General features: G+C 40.6%; 1 protein-coding gene across 3 annotated transcripts in view; it reads right to left on the bottom strand.

Moving 5' to 3' along the window:
• Nucleotides 1–16,620, bottom strand: part of WWC3 (WWC family member 3) — a 183,203-nt gene that overhangs the window by 112,554 nt on the left and 54,029 nt on the right. For 2 of the 3 annotated variants that reach the window (XM_074992746.1, XM_074992755.1), the window contains exons 2-3: nucleotides 12,494–12,603; nucleotides 7,266–7,469 (exon numbers count right to left, since the gene is read on the bottom strand). In XM_074992746.1, the coding sequence (XP_074848847.1) occupies nucleotides 7,266–7,469; nucleotides 12,494–12,603 (314 nt within the window). The remainder of the gene's footprint in view (nucleotides 1–7,265; nucleotides 7,470–12,493; nucleotides 12,604–16,620) is intronic. The other variant, XM_074992761.1, reaches the window with a different exon arrangement.

Below are 16,620 nucleotides of genomic sequence, written 5' to 3'. Positions count from 1 at the left end.
GATCAACTGTGGAAAGAACTTTAGAACGCTGAGGTCATTGAAACCAGGCAGTAACCTGCCAAAAGATGCAATTGCTATCAATGCATAGAATGAAACTCTCCAGTCCAGAATTTTGTAAACTTCTTCCCAGCCATGTTCAGCCACGGTGGCATTCTTTTGGCAGTCTTATCAGCTTTTCTGATTTAGGGCATTCATTAACTCATAGCAAAAGAGTTTCACAGATGCCTTCACTTCTTCCTGCAATCAGACAGCTTTCATCTCCCCCCGCTCACAAATACTCAGCCTTGATGAACTTGCAGCAAATGCTTACACAGAAAAGTCTTTATGTATTTTAACTGTCTTTCAATGTGGTTTGACAAATGGAAAAAAGAAGGCTTATGTGATCATCATCTGACAAGCCAGCTCTTCACTGCTCCAGAACTGCTCTAACTGGTCTAGGACCAATATTCAGAAATGTTTACTAACACTGAAAACATTTTTACTGGTTCATAATGTTTCTAGATCTAAAAACATGAGGACAACAGTTTATTAAAAATATTAACGGTATTTTGTTAGGCGTTGGGTTCTGAAGAATACCAGCAAAACGATAGTTTTAGTAACTTCAAAATTGGTATTTGTACTTTTCTGATGGACGCTCTCCCAGCAAAGACTGAATAACTGTTTGTGTCTAGCTTATGCTACTGGCAAAAGCACTTTCCCATTTCTGAACAGAACAGCTGAATCAAATAAAGCAGTAAAAAAAGAGACCTCATTTCCCCAATTATATAAATTTGCCTATGCAATATAGCAGGCAAAAGGTTGACAAAAAACTGAGTTTTATGGAACCATTGGAAGTCTTGAAAAATATTTTAAAAAACTGGTGACTTTCCTATTTTAAAATATCACTACATTTTACTAGTTTGCTTTTTACAATTTTGACTTATTTTAACAGATAACCTTGTACCCCACAACAGTAGGGATTTAAATGTTTCATCAAGCATCAGTTTCACCTTTTTTAGGGTTTGCAGTAGCAACAACTAAAACCATGTTAGTATATATGTGGGGGGAAAAAGTCAAAAGCCTAAATAGGTATGACTTCAGCATCCAGCACCTCAGGAACCAAAGGGCCAAAACCAAAAGCTATTTGTCTGGCTGTACTGAAAAAGGATAGGAGACATTTGACAAGAGTTTAAACAGGCTGAACCTTTATTTTTAGAAGTCTGAGACTACCCAGCAGACAAAACCATACAGAGCAGGTAACCCTATGTTTATTTCACAATTACCTGGGGGACTCCCACCACTCTGCCTCTTTTCCTGCCCACATCATTCCAGTAAATCCATTGCTGGGACCTTACCATACCACCCCTACCTCGTAGGAGAGTTAAGGTGGACTCTCAGAATGGGGTGTTGGCTCCCTGCCATAGCAATCTTAGGAGTCTCCACGTGCTCTCCTGTTTGCTCCTTTAATGAACAACTCTAAGTCCTGTTCCAAGCCATTTACCTACTCACTGTACCCATGTCCTATGGAGTACCTGCACTGGACGTCTGCATTACACTGCAGTCATGAACTGCAACATGTAAGAGACTTGATGCTTGGTGGGAGAAGCTCAGCACAGCTGACAGCCACCAGGGGGTCACGAGATAAGGTAGCAGAGGGACCCAGAAGTGGCTAAACCAAGGGAAATCAGCATATATGAATCTATTGAGAAACACTGATACTATGGGATGATAAAAGATCAAGCAGCACAAGCATGTGTGACCTGAAATCATTATGAAGCAGACATTTATAAAGCTAAATGGAAGTTTTGCTGCTTCAACAGTAACAAGTAGTAGAAAATTTTAACTATGGGAGTCTGGATCATGTCCAGGCCACGGTGGGCTGCCTATATTGAGAACCTCTTCCACTGAGATGAGTTAAGTCCATCTGACAGATATTTTCCTACATTGAACAAGAATTTCCTGGATCCTGTCCTATCCTATCCACTCTTAGGTGTGGCATCTCTGGGTCTGGATGGAGTATCTGACTATGGTGGTATGAGATCAGGTCTCAGTGCTTCAGGAGCTGGATCAAAGACTGAACAGACATTGGAAAGAGAAACCTCTGCTAAAAACCACTTCACACAATCCAGAGGCAAAGAGAATGAGCCTGGCCTTGTCTCTCTCTGTCTTGAAGATCAGGAAGGGAATCTGTGGAACAGCTGATCAGAGACCACTGCTCCACTGTAAGAAGAACGTATCTAACTACAATTGTGGACTCAGTCCAACTTTTGTAGAAAAGTAGTGACTAGCGATGTTATCCTTGTGTCAGACTAATCTACTCAGATCTCCAAAAATGCAACAGCTCTTCTGCAATGAATCTATGTACAGACCATCTCTGGTTAGTCACAGACTGTCCACTTGGGAAATCTATCATATTGTTCCTGACTCCTAGGAAGTGAAGAGCTATCAGGTTCACCCCATCCTGACAGCATTAAGCCTAGAATCTCATGGTTTTCAGTAAGAGGGCCAAGGAGCAAGGCTCCCATAGCTTACGACACAGTGTTCCACTGTCACATCCATAAAAACTTGCATGACCAAATTCCAGAGCATTTGTAGGAACACCACACAGACCAGTCCAACAGTTCTCAGCTTCAGGACTTTCATATATAATTCCATTCTCACCTGGGGACTTTGACTCTTCACTGGTCAAAATGAATAGCCCTGCTTGTCCCGACATCCATGATCACACCATATCGTCATGAGAGACTGAAAGGGACACCCCTCTCAGTGCATTTGTAGGATCCAAGTACTAAGCCAGCTCAGCTGTGATTGATGTGGGACACAGAGATTTTTCTGTCTAGTCAAATGTTGCAGAGAATTTCCTGAGCAGAGCTAGAGTTTGAGGGGCATGAATGCTTTCCCTTCCCCCCACGTAAGCAGCCACCAATGATAGTGTATTCCTGCCCCCACCCCACCCCCCACAAAGAAAAAAAAAACACCAGACACCCCCTTGGTGCCATGGAGAGTCCAAAGGAGTACTTGTCCTCTGTGAACCACAAGCACAGTAAACTCTTTCATATCCAGCATTCTACTATCCAGAACTCTCTGATAACCTGGCATTTTTACCATAAGTAAATGTTAGTTACGTTTTCCATAAGTTCAGTATAGTGAAAGTAAATACAAATAAACACACCACATACAGTATAAGTTCACAGTGTACTGTACTACTGTTGTTGGTATATAAAGTATATCTAATCCTGTTTTTCTTTGGTGTTATGCATTGCTAGATATCCCTCTCCGTTATTGAGAATATCTGACTATCCAGCAACCTCCCAGTCACAGGACTGCTGGATATGAAAGTTTACTGTACTTCCTAAGGACTGTATGTATGATTTGACGTCACTGCCGAGCCTTTTAAAAAAATGCAAACGTAGTGCCCATCTTCAAAAAAAGGCAAGGAGGACAGACCAGGGAACTATAGACTGGTCAGCCTTACCTCAATCCCTGGGAAAATAATGGAGGGGATCCTCAAGGAATCCATTTTGGAGCACTTGGAAGAAGGGAAAGTGATCAAAAGTAGCCAACGTGGATTTGTCAAGGTCAAGTCCTGCCTGACCAATCTGATTAGCTTCTATGACAAGGTACACAGGCTCTGTGCACATGGGGAAGTCAGTAGATGTGATATACATTGACTTCAGCGATGTTTTTGATACAGTGTCCCACAACATTCTTGACCATAAGTTAAGGAGATATGGATTGGATCCTCGGACTATAAGATGGATAGAAAGCGGGCTTGACAGTTGGGCTCAATGGGTAGTAGTCAATAGCTTAATATCTGGATGGCAGTCGGTTTCAAGCAGAGTGCCACATGGTTCGGTTCTGGGACCAGTGATGTTCAACATCTTTATTAATGACTGGATAAGGGACTAGATTGCTCCCTCAGAAAGTTTGCGGATGACACAAAGCTAGGGGGAGACGTAGATACGTTGAAAGGTAGAGATAGGATCCAGACTGACCTGGATAATTTGGAGGATTGGGCCAAAGGAAATCAGATGTGGTTCAACATGGAAAAGTGTAGAGTCCTGCACCTGGGGGGAAGAATCCCAAACATTGTTATGGGCTGGGGACCGATTGGCTAAGCAGCAGTACAGCAGAAAGGGACCTAGGGGTTATGGTGGATGACAGGCTGGATATGAGTAAACAGTGTTCCCTTGTAGCCAACAAGGCTAACAGCATATTAGGGTGCAACAGGAAGATCATTTCAAGCAGATCTAGAGAAGTGGTTGTTCCCCTCTATTGAGCACTGGTGAGGCCACATCTGGAATACTATGTCCAGTTTTGGACCCCCCCCTCCAGTATAAAAAGGATGTGGATGTTCTGGCACAGGTTAAGCAGAGAGCAACAAAAATGATTAGGGGGCTGAAGCACATGACCTGTGAGGAGAGGCTGAAGTATTTGGGCTTGTTTAGTTCACAGGAGAGAAGACTGAGGGGTGATTTAATAGCAGCCTTCAACTTCCTGAAGGGGAGCAATAAAGAGGATGGTGAGAAACTGTTCTCAGTGGTGTCGCACACCAGAACAAGCAGTAATGGTCTGAAGTTAGGAAGGGAGAGGTGTAGGTTGGATATTAGGAAAAACTACTTCACCAGGAGGGTGGTGAAGCACTGGAATGTGTTGCCTAGAGAGGTGGTGGATTCTCCATCCCTAGAGGTTTTTAAGTCCCAGCTCGACAAAGTCCTGGCTGGGATGACTTAGTTGGGGTTGATCCTGCTTGAAGCAGGGGGCTGGACTAGATGACCTCCTGAGGTCCCTTCTAGCCCTATGATTCTATATGAAAGTACACATATCCCAAACTAGCCTTTAGTCTGAAGTGATATAGTGATGAATGCACTGGTTACCATCCTGAATCCAGGTGCGTATCAGTAGTTGCTTTTTCCGAAGTCTGTTCCATTCTGAAATAACTGATGCATTTATAGCTAATACTCAACACGCTTCCCAATGTTCTCTTGCCACTGGGAGGAGGGGAGGAAGGAACAGGAACTCACTGAGAATGGAGGTAGGGGGGAAGAAGAATCAGAAGGGAAGTGATTCTGACACTCCAGAACAAGAGGTTGCCACCAGCAACAGCTGAGAAGGATGCGCTTGGTGTTCCTACTTGCTCCTGGGCCCACTGCTGCCCTGCTAATTCCCACTCCCTGCTTCCCAGCTCAAACCTCAGCTCCACAGCATTCACTCCCTCTCTTCTGTCCACAAGGTATGAACAAGTTCTCATACTAGCAGAGCTCCCAAGACACAATATTTCCACTGCAAGGGATACAGCCACCATTGCCACAATATTTTTAAAGTATTTACAAATTATCCATTTCTGTGTTTGAATTGTAAAAACCTTAAAAAGGAACCTAGGAGGATTATGAGTTGGAGGGATCCCCAAAGTTAAATGACATTGAGTGTTATATTATGCATGAAACAAGAACAACATTTAAGAACGAGCTAAACAAAGTAGCTTTTTAGTAAAGGCTACTATACAGTTATTAAAGGAATTTTCTTACATAAATTATCGAGTTGTGTACTGTATAACCTATTTAACTGTTTGGACACCCTGGCTCCAAGCCCTCCAAAATGCCAAAGCCATGCATCAGACATCTTTGTTCCTGGCTCTGAATACCAAACTGTAAGTAAATGTTATATTTAAAAGCAGACACTAATAAAAGAGAATAAATTGTACTGGGATTGGACAGTAAGTTGGAATGAGAAGGCAGTCATGTAGAAACCCTTTATGTCTAGTCTGCCAGAGTCACCAACCAGTGGTTGGGCATATGAAAGGAAGCTTTCTGTGGCGCTCACATTATAAAGTCATCTCTCATAAAATGTCTAGCTTGTTACCTAATCCACATCAAAACCAACTCTCAGCTCGTGATGGATAAGTCTCAATGAATTCAGTTAGTCATCTACTGCTATCCAGATCATTTTGGACTTTCACTCATTTTATTCCTTCCTAATAGGTACCCTGTCCTTTTTCCTTCCAGTCATTCCTCCATACCCCTCATTACATACCATTTTCCCCCCTGCAACATGCTCAGTTTCCATGCGTGAGATACAATGAACCTGCACCCAGCCCTCCATCTGTGTCTGACTTGCCTACAGATATTAATTGCGGGACTACAGCTGTGTCTGTGTCAGACCCCAGGAATTTGTACTTTTAACTATCACAAGTTCTAATAACTCTTAGTGTGACTTAACCAAGACTGAACTATGCAACACACGACGTAAGAGAGTTTAAAGTTGAGGCAGGTAGGTCTTTCAACAGATCTTAAACAGTATTAGACAGCAACATAGCGGAGACATCTGAGGGGTAAAAGTTTTTGTTTGTTAGAGACTTCACAGTTAGGGATGAAAAACAGCTAGAGGCCTGTGGATGGAGCCAGCAGAAGACGACTGGATTATAGTGTAGAGGGGAAGTGAAAATGAACCAATTCTTAAAGTCATTCTATTTTTAAGTAGCACTGACCAAATACTTTCTTAACGAACTTAACTTCTTTAATGATACTAATGATATCTTATAAAATGATATTAATAAAGAGGTTGAATCAAATAAAAGGATGAAGTCCAGACTAGTTACCTTAGAACTTGTTTGCTCATTCTATCCCAACCACTACCTTTAAAAACACCAGAGAGTAATACATTTTTTACCAATGGTGAATTAAGCTAAGACAATTTTTCAGTTTTCTAAAAGTTAACTTAAAGCAAATAAATTTGTCCCCAGCTGGTGTAGCATTGCAAACTAATACAATGACTTGCAGTTACACCTTGCAGAAGGCACTGTCTTCTCTAAAGCGTACTGTAACCTTAGAAACTGGAATGCACACATGTAACCTGAATCCAAATATACTTTAAAATATTCCAGTGAAGGATGTGTTTTTCATTACAGTAATATGGCTTTCACTTTTATAGAGCTTAAGGAGCAGAAATTGGGGCTGGCCTATTTCTATTCTTATTGCTACATTAATGCTTTTGCTATTCTACAGATGGATTAAAAGATTAGCCTTGTGTTCTACGTAAAGCTAGAACTTTTTAAAAGTACAAGTTCATTAAAATAAAACTGGTCGTTATATTGGAGGAAACTGTCTTTGGAGAGAGTTATTTCCTTTCAAGACACAATTCCTTCCAAGAAATTAACAAAGGAACTTTTGAGTAGTTTAAATTTGTACCTCACTAAAAGCAGAGCAATGGAAGAAAGCTTTCAGATCGTGTGGAAACAGCGAATTGTGGAAAACCACCTTTGAGCAAGAGAATGAAAGTAAACTCACCACTGGCATAGGAGCGGCTGTCATCTTCGCACAATTTGTGGAGCTGCTGGTATTCTTCTTGGGCTAGCTCAAAACGCTGCTGCTTAATTTGATAGATCTCTTTCTTGGCATTAAGTGCCTCCTGGGCAACAATTAAATACTCTTTTAGCATGCGCTCCTGCTCTCGTCTCCACTGCTCTCTGGGGTCCTCAATTTGCGTGAGCTCTGAGGAAAAAATCTTAAGTCCTGTTACTCCACAAATGACAAGAACTTTCCCCATATCAGTTCTCAATATCTTTACTGATAGTTCATAAGCTTGGGATGGCTTATGAATCCAGGTGATGTTTGTTTCTAAACCATCTACTCTACCCAATGCAATAGAAAGTTCAATATCACTCCAGTAAAGAAAATGAAAAGGAGAGGCACCTTACCAGCTCTGTCAGTTATATGTGAGTCTTTAATTGCTAGAGATGACATTAAGACGACACTAAGCATTCTACCCTAAATGACACTACTCAAACTACTTTTTTTAAGATGGCAAACTGGTCCATTCTGTTGGCCTTACCATAATACATCCAGAGCCAAGCCAGACAGCCACATCAATATTCCAATAACTGAGTCACTGGGTGGTAGCAACAGCTCAGAGACCTCACATTGAGCCTCCAGAAAGGTGAAGGAGAAATGCAGTGTCCTGAATGGCTATTTATGTTATCTTTATGTATGCATAACCAAACAGTGAACAATGAAGTTAGCTACCAAGATTATTATTATTTTGGGCCCAGATTCAGGAAATCACTTTAACACATGTTTAATTTTAATTTCTTCTATCCTAACAGGCAGAACAAGAATTCTGAAGCTCTCATCACTATCCTTTTAACATGTGAGAGTGGCTAATGTTTATAGTCGCAGACTAAAAGTAAGCCTTGTTTCTAATATCAAAAAACCTTTCCAAACGTATGCTTATTGCATAAAAGAAGTTTCAATATGTCCTGTTCACATAAACACTTCAATGGCCCACAAATTCAACATAATAGAATGAAAACCCTGGAAAATAACCACAGGTTTTTTGAGGCACTGTTCTGGAGCAAGGGGGTGAAAGTTTGGAGGGGGAGGCAGTAGGAAGAGAAGTTTTACATCATCCTGCCTGTTCAGTGACTGCTGTTTATGTGAATACCACCTTTCTATGGCTTTGTTTTCAAAAATCAGATGCAGAATTCTCCATAACTGCAGCTCCACTGTTGATAGTAATTGTGCAGTCTGTAATACAGCCAAGGGACAAGCATTTCACCACCATACTTCAGAAGCAGATTAGCCAGAATGATGGTAAAAAGCCTTATATCTTTTCTACACTGCAGTTCCATTGCCACCACATAAATCAATCTTTATGTGCTATCATCACCTTAACGTAACAGTGTGATAGTTATCAAAATCATCTACTCTTTTTTTTCCAAACTTAAGCCACAGTAAACCTGGAGTAGGGCATTGCACAGGTTAATTACACCACAGGAAGTACTTCTGCCATGGATTTCAAACGTATTCCTAAAATGATTTTTGAAACATCGTACCACAGCAATCATTGAGGCACGTATAAGGGTGACCATCCATCCTGTATTTGGTGCGACGGTCCCATTTTTGGGCTGCAAAAAAGGCACCCCTACTTATTTTATAGAAGGGACTCATTGTCCCATATTTGGGCCTTCCCCCACTGACTTTTTCTGTCAGCAGCTGCGTAGGTGCAGCTGCTGGCTGGAGAGCACTAGGTCACTTCCCCAAACCTTGGGAAAGAAGGGGGCAGCTGCCACTTCCCTGGGACTCAGGGAGGGCCAGTGGCTGCCACTTCCCCAGGGCTTGGGGAGGGTTGGCGACTGCCGCCTCCTTCCCAGCTCCCCAGGGCTTGGTGGAGCCAGGAGGAGCTGCCCCTTCCCCCATATCTCCTTGTCCTGTATTTGGAACAGGGAGATACGGTCACCCTAAGAATGTATAATAAGCCATAAGACAGATACCACAAGCAAAGAAAATATTTTCAGTTATTTCTCTCCCCCACACCCCAAAAAATAAAATAAATAATAAAACACCTTTGCTTTTGGTGTTAGTATTACTGGAAAGAGGAAAAGTCAGCTATTTTGTAAGTGCTAATGATAGAACCTAAAACTACACAAATATTTCTGTGTTTGCTGGGTAAGTTGAGATTTCAGTGACTGAGCCTCCAATATAATAAAACCCACTGTAGTTCTCCACCTAACTAATTATAAAAATCACCACGGACACACACAAGAAGCACTGTTTGAGAACCATTTGAAATGTAATCTACACAAATGATAATTTTCCGAGAAAAAAAAAAGTAAAAATATTTTAAAATGGTTCAGAACATGATATCCCAGTAAATTGCTCTTTACAATCCTCCAATTTTAATTCCAGGTAATAACGAAAGTTAAAATGTATCATACATAGCCTCTGAAAAGAGGAGGGTGTACATTTTGATGCCCTGAATAACCTGCCAAGGGATCAAAAATCTTCACCAGCATCTTGCATCCCACTCCAAAAGGGCGTCACTTCCTGTTAAGTACAACACTGACATTCTTCAGTGGTAGAGTACGTTGTACTCTGGCCCGGAATAAGTGTATGGAGCACAGACTGTACTACTTACCAGAGAAGAACTGAAACTGAAGGTGTTTTAGATTTGGATAGCTACTAATTTAGTTTCTTTACAGTTGACTGAAATTCCTGTAGTCATTTGAGCATAGCCCTGACTGGCCAAGAACATGGAAAATTTTATTCCCAACTGGGAAATGTGCAACTGGTTAAAGGAAACTTCAAAAGGCTCTCAAGACTCAGAGGAGGAGGGGAAAGGAATTATGTGGTTGGCAGTCACTGAAGCTTCTTAAGAAATGGTTGGATGGGATCCAACACCAGCTTAGTCAGGGTGTCAGTAAAGGCCAGAATTAACAGGATAGGGAGGAGATCATGGTTGGCACTAAAGGTAACTCTGTGATTAACAGAGAATTTCTTTTCCTTTTGGGTTTCCTAAGGTAAATGGAAAGTCACTGGCCAAAATCCTTTTCACCACCTCCCAGCTTGTGTTCTCCTTTTTTGGGTAAACCTATCAAGACAGGAGGCCTAGAAGAATGATTTGCACAGCTGCTTTATTCTGCAGGGTGGAAGGAAGAAAAAAAAAAAAAGAAGTATTTGGGTGTGCATAGCTTGCGATATTTCTATAATGCATGGACTTTGAAAAGCACTGATCTGAAATCTCTCCTATATTTTCTCCCCTTGTTTCTTTTTACTATCACATTCATCTTTGCCATGTCTACTAATATATTAGGCTCTATACGCCCTCTGTAGCAGCTAACCAGACCATCAGTATAGAAGAACGGAATAAAGTCTAATGAACGAGCAATCCTGTTCTCCCATTGGATACTATCACCCTACATCTACAGATCTCAGAATTCCCACCAGAACTACTCCTTGATTTTTTCTTTCATCACTGCATTCACCCATCACTATCCCCCCAAAGGTTACTGAATAACCTTCACAGGTTGTTCTCCTGCACTAGAATCAAACTTAAAAAACTGAAACAAAAAATGAAAATATCTCTGTTCCATAGCATGAAGAATCTATTTACTAACAAATAAATCCCATTACATTGTATGTTTATTAGCCCTTTCAACCACAGCATCTCAATGGGAGTTGCGTATTTAATTATCTCCCATTCCCATAACTCCTTTAACAAACAGAAGATTCCAGACTTTTTGAAGATATACAGTTTACATTAAGTTCATATGTACAGTGTGTATGCCTGTGGTATTTATGTATGTATCATATATGCATTATTACAAAACAAACCAGCAGTTGTAGCACTTTAGTGCTGATTTGTTTTGTTAGAATACAGACTAACACAGCCATCTCCCTGTTACTATACATTACTACAGTTTGAGATAAAAACTATGTTATATAAAAATTCTCTGGACACCTCAAATAAAAATAATTAAAATGAGCAATATTCTTAGTGCCAAGTTCACTAAGAATTTCACAGCATGTGCAATGTGATTTTTCAATGGATCTTGAAATACTCGCTAGGTTACTGATCCTTCTAATGTCCACATTAAAAACTCCATAAAGGGTTTTGTTTTTATAGGGAAGTAGTGCTATCTCTGTGTGGGTCTTTTACACGTCAAAATGAGGTGAATTTCCATTTTTTTTTTTTTTTGTGAAACACACAAGAATATGCAAAGTTGTTAAGAGATGCTGGTATAATACCCCAAATTATTTTTTTAAATTAACTAGATTCTAAAGAGACAGTGCTGAAACTGGTTTTGCAGATAGTGCTATTTACCTCTGATATTACTTCTGCTACTACTCCTTTCCTCTTTTCTTACCAGCTAGTTATCAACTGGTGCACTACAGAAACCCATCCTCTCATTAGTAATAAGCAGCTCAATGATGGCACAAGATTAGCAGTAGCAATAATACCAAGCTATAAAGATAGGGATATACACTTTAAACAGTATAATTGGCCAGTGTGATGGACAGTGGTGATATGAAGCTCAGCAACAGCTCTACAGTCTCCATCCACATTCCCCTGCATAAATCCAGTTGCCATTGCTATGTGGAAGCAGGAAGGCTGCAGTACTTAGGAGAGGGTGAGACTGTCTGATTAGATAAGATTATGTGACAAGTTAATCAGTTAATCTTAAAATTATACTGAAAAATACCACACCACTTCCTTCTCCGGCTGTTTTGGGTTTCGTAAGGGAGCAAACTATGGGCTACAGGAAAACAATGCTGGAAAGGTCTGCAACAGACAATAGGAAGTCTGAAAATGCTGAGAGTTCACCAATGTTAACATGTGTATCAAATTTTGCCAAATTCCTTCAACACTCTTGTGTCAAAAAGAGAACTTGAAGGACGGATTAGGAATCCACCTACCTTTGATATTCTCCCTGAATATAAATATGTATTCAAATGAAATTTTAAGCTAGACCTATTCCGACAAGGTTGTTTCGGAAACCTTTTGTATTACATCACAACAGTGATTTTACATACAACCATTTTGCATCCATAGATTTTAAAGCACCTTACAAATGGACAACATTATAGCAATTGGTCATTTGGGCCACCTGAAACACTACAAGAAGTAACTTGCATCTCAGAGGAGCTAGAAGTTGAATGAATGTCATCTTAGACACCCTTGGTGCAATTGTAGGTATCAATTTGTGAGTGTTCGTAAAACCAATTCTACTTCTACTCACGATTTATATGGTCCATGTAATAAATTCCAATCTGTTGATCATAAACAGTTTCCCATCCTAAAGGAAGTTCATCGCCAACACAGTCAGCAAATGTTAATGGCTTTGTGATCCTGTAAAAATATAAATAATGAAAATAAACTCAAAAGATGCAGAGTTTACTATGCAATTACTGCTATTTAGTATGTGCTTTGGCTATACCAAACAAACGTCTGATCTGATCAAAATTAAATAAAGACACTGGAGTATGCAACAGTAATTTTAAATACACAAAAACCGAAATGTACAAAGAAAAGGAAAATTTCATTTAGAAACTATGCTGACAGATACTCCCAAAACAGGTGAGACCGCTTCTCCCTTCAGGTTCTCTGTTCAGCTATTTAATTATGAAGGCATGCAGTCCTGCCAGTTTTTCTTCCACTTTCTGGAAGAATATGAGAACAGAGCTGGAATTCATTGCTGTTCACATTTATTGGAAACTTTACAGCATCCAAGTTGTGAGAATGTCAAACCAGTACAATTTACAGTCCACAGAAATTTACACTCTCTCCCCTGCCCCCCACCTTCAACTACCAATGCAAAATGGTGAATAAAATTCTATTCTCTTCGGTCAACATAAATTGTCCTGTTGCCCCCAGAAAATGGAAGCAAGCAATCACTATAGGTTTGTGAAGCACACCAGTATCAGCATCAACATCACTAACCTCTTTGGATAACATATTATTCTGCAGCAACTGCTGGACAAATGAATAATAACAACATCATAGAAGTGATAATATTTAGTAGAACACTGGCAAATAGTAATTTTCCCTATCTGCCATGGATTCAACCTCTGTTTTGCTCTGGAATATTAAAAATATCAAAAAATTTTTTAAAAAAATCAATACAAAGGCAAAATACTGCAGACAGAATCAAGGGTGTTAATTTACTTCCCACAGCATCATTCCAGCAGTTTCTCAAACCTAATGTCCTCCCAAATAGACCCTAAGTAGTTGAAGTAGAAAATTATACCTATCCATGTAATCAACTCAGCCACAAAAGAAAAAAAGACAGTTACCTGTTTCCACAACTGTGTTTTTCACGATGTGTTGCTCATGTTCATTCAATGTAGGGGCACGTGCTTGCCACATGCACCGGTGCCAGAAGATTTTCCCTAGCAGTACACATAGGGAAACCAGCTCAGGCACCCCCAGGAGTGGCACTTATATGCTGCACTATATAGGATGCCTCCAGCCCCTTTTCCCTCAGTTCCTTCTTGCTGGAAAACTCCAACAGTGGGACAGAAGGGTGGGAAGTCGAATGCACATGAACACATTTTGAAGAACACCAGTTATGGAAACAGGTAACTATCTTTTCTTCGAGTGATTGCTCATGTCCACTCAGCATAGGTGACCGTAGGCAGTATGCCTGGAGGTGGAAGGAGTTAACTGACACGCTATCTGCAACACAACATCCTCTCGGGCTTGTTACATCAAGGTGCATAGTGACAGTGTGCAGAGAGGAACATATTACAACCTTACAGATGTCCAGGATAGGGGCACTGGCAAGGAAAGCTGCAAAGAGGTGAGGTTTTGGATGTTCCACCCCAAGAGGGACTCATGCCTCTGCAGAAAACCAGGGCAGTGCTGTTACTGTCTTCCCTTCATAGCTCAGTCCCATGACAACAGGGATGGACAGCACTGGCATTGACAAGACATCCTGGACTGCCTGCAAGGAGTCGGGCACCAATGTCACCTGGAGCCAATTGATGCCACTCTGAGAAGAGGAGCTGCACTCCAAAAGAACCCCAGATGTCTGCTGTACTACTGCAAACGAGTACATCAGCACCTGACCCAGCTCCTCTGGGGTACCACTAAGGGAAAATCTTCCAGCACCGGTGCACGTGGCCAGAACACACACCAATGCTGAATGGACACAAGCAATCACTCAGGTGATGGAGAACCTACCACATCCATTGGTGAGAGGTCCCAATGGCTCACTACCCTCAAATGATAAAAATGTGTACCTTCTTCATTGTTTCAATTTAATAAGCTTTGAAAAATTCCTTCTTTTTAAGTCTTTGTACTCTAGATTTAAAAGCCCTGAAGTATCAGATACAGTCTCCCAGTGCTAACACAGAGAATTACCATCTTGTGTCTCAACCTTCTCTTCATGAAACTCACCTACTTAGCTTAAGTCTTTTGTTGGAAGCTGTATCCTCCAGACCTCAAACCTGTCTTGGCTCTTTTCTGTACCCTCTTCGATTCTTCAGGATCTTTGAAATACTGCCACCAAAATTGGCCAGAGTATTTCCATCGTGGTTTCACCATTGTCATATGTAAAAGCAATAAGTATTTCCATATGCCTACTCAATGTTCATCCAAAGCAATCTTCACCCCTTTTAGCCATAGCATGACACTGGCAGCTCATCTTTGTTTTGTTATCTACCATGGCTGCCTACATCCTCTTCAGAATAAAGAATTTAGATTTTTGCTAACGGGCCTCAATGCAGTCAAAGACATTACATTATCTTTTCACATAAAATCAGTGAAATTCTTCCTAATTTCCACAATCTTAAGCCTGATGTCAGCATCACAAATAAAAATAGGAAAATATTATGAATCCATTTTGCTGTTTGGGTCTCCTGTTCCTCACACCCTCCCTCAACTTTTTTTAAAGTATTCCACGCTTTTATAGCAATACTGCATTATACCACACTTCCATACAAAAGCGTTCCAATCCTTTTCAAAATGCAGATAATAATAGCATACTTTTATGTTTACAAACATGAGAAACAGAATAATTGAGCAATATTCGAAACAATATCAAGAAAATCACAGCAATTGGTATGTCTCTGATGATTTTGTTCTAGAGATACCATGTTTACAATTATTGAAGACATTCTAGACACTGGTTCCTGCCTCCTTTGCTTTATTACCGACATAGTTTTCTTTGGAATGGGCAGTAAGGAATGTTTGCCCATCACACATACACGTCCCATATTCGTAAGTAAAACCTACACATGCAGTCTACTGCCTTTGCATGCCCTAAGAACCCTGATCATTCCACCACTCTTGCTTAAACTTCTAGGACATAACCAATATTAACTTTCAAGAAACAGATGAAGCAAGAGTTAACAGTAAAGAAATTGAATCAGTAAATGTAACAGGTTTTATGCTGTTTTCACAAAAGCCTGTTTAAACTGGGGAATGATAATTTGTGTATCCCAAGGAAACCTCAGCGAGCTGTCAAGAATTCCTGCCAGCATGCTAAAAGAAAAAAAAATGAAATGGAAACCATGATCACACAGTCAACAACTCAGTTATTTAAATCAAGCTTTTGCTAAGGAATGGTCTCTACTCAAATTTAACTTTAATTCAGTTTAAAACTGATTTCCTTAAACCAGTGAACAAACAGAATGAACGTTCTTCATTTGATTTAAAACAACATTTATTAATGTGTCTCACTGATTCCTTGTTTAATTAAGCTAAATTAAGACAAGCAAAAGTTTAAATAAGATTATGGTATTTGTGTAACACCGACAGACCCCAAGCATCCGCAGGCAGAATCAAACCTGGGACCTCTGGAGCATAATGCATAGGCTACAAGCCAGTTGGCTGTTAGAATTGTAGAACAGATTCATTCCGCCTGTAAGTGGTCTCAGTGCCAATAGGTGGGACAGTATAACATACACAACAACCCCATCTCCTGGTGGCCACCAGGTAAACCCCAGGACAGGCCGGTCAGCACATCAACCTTGGCTCCTAGTGGCCAGCAAGTCAATCTAAGGGGCTAGGGCAAACATTTTTCTAAGTCCAACTGAGCCACCAGGTACCGTAACACCTGGATGGCCCAGCCAACAGGTCAACCACAGGGCACAGGGCAGAAGATAGGGTTACATTTGCATTGTGCTTTGCACAGCTCTAACTAATCAGTTTGAAAGTTGTACCTTTCACTAAACTGGTACAACTCTGACTATAAACAAACTTAGAAAAATGGGTTTTTTTCTGCTAGGCAAACAACAGGCTCCTGAATAACACCACCACATGCAGTTGAAGAACAGTAACATACAGACACAGCTGCAGCAAGTTGGCCAAAATATACATCAGGAGACTACTGAAATTAAACAGCTGATGGAAGTATCACACCCC

The sequence above is a fragment of the Carettochelys insculpta genome, chromosome 1 (genome assembly GCF_033958435.1).
Source record: "Carettochelys insculpta isolate YL-2023 chromosome 1, ASM3395843v1, whole genome shotgun sequence".
Classification (NCBI taxonomy): Eukaryota; Metazoa; Chordata; order Testudines; family Carettochelyidae; genus Carettochelys; species Carettochelys insculpta.
The sequence above is the reverse complement of the archived record's forward strand: the minus strand, read 5'-3'. Positions and strand labels throughout refer to the sequence as shown.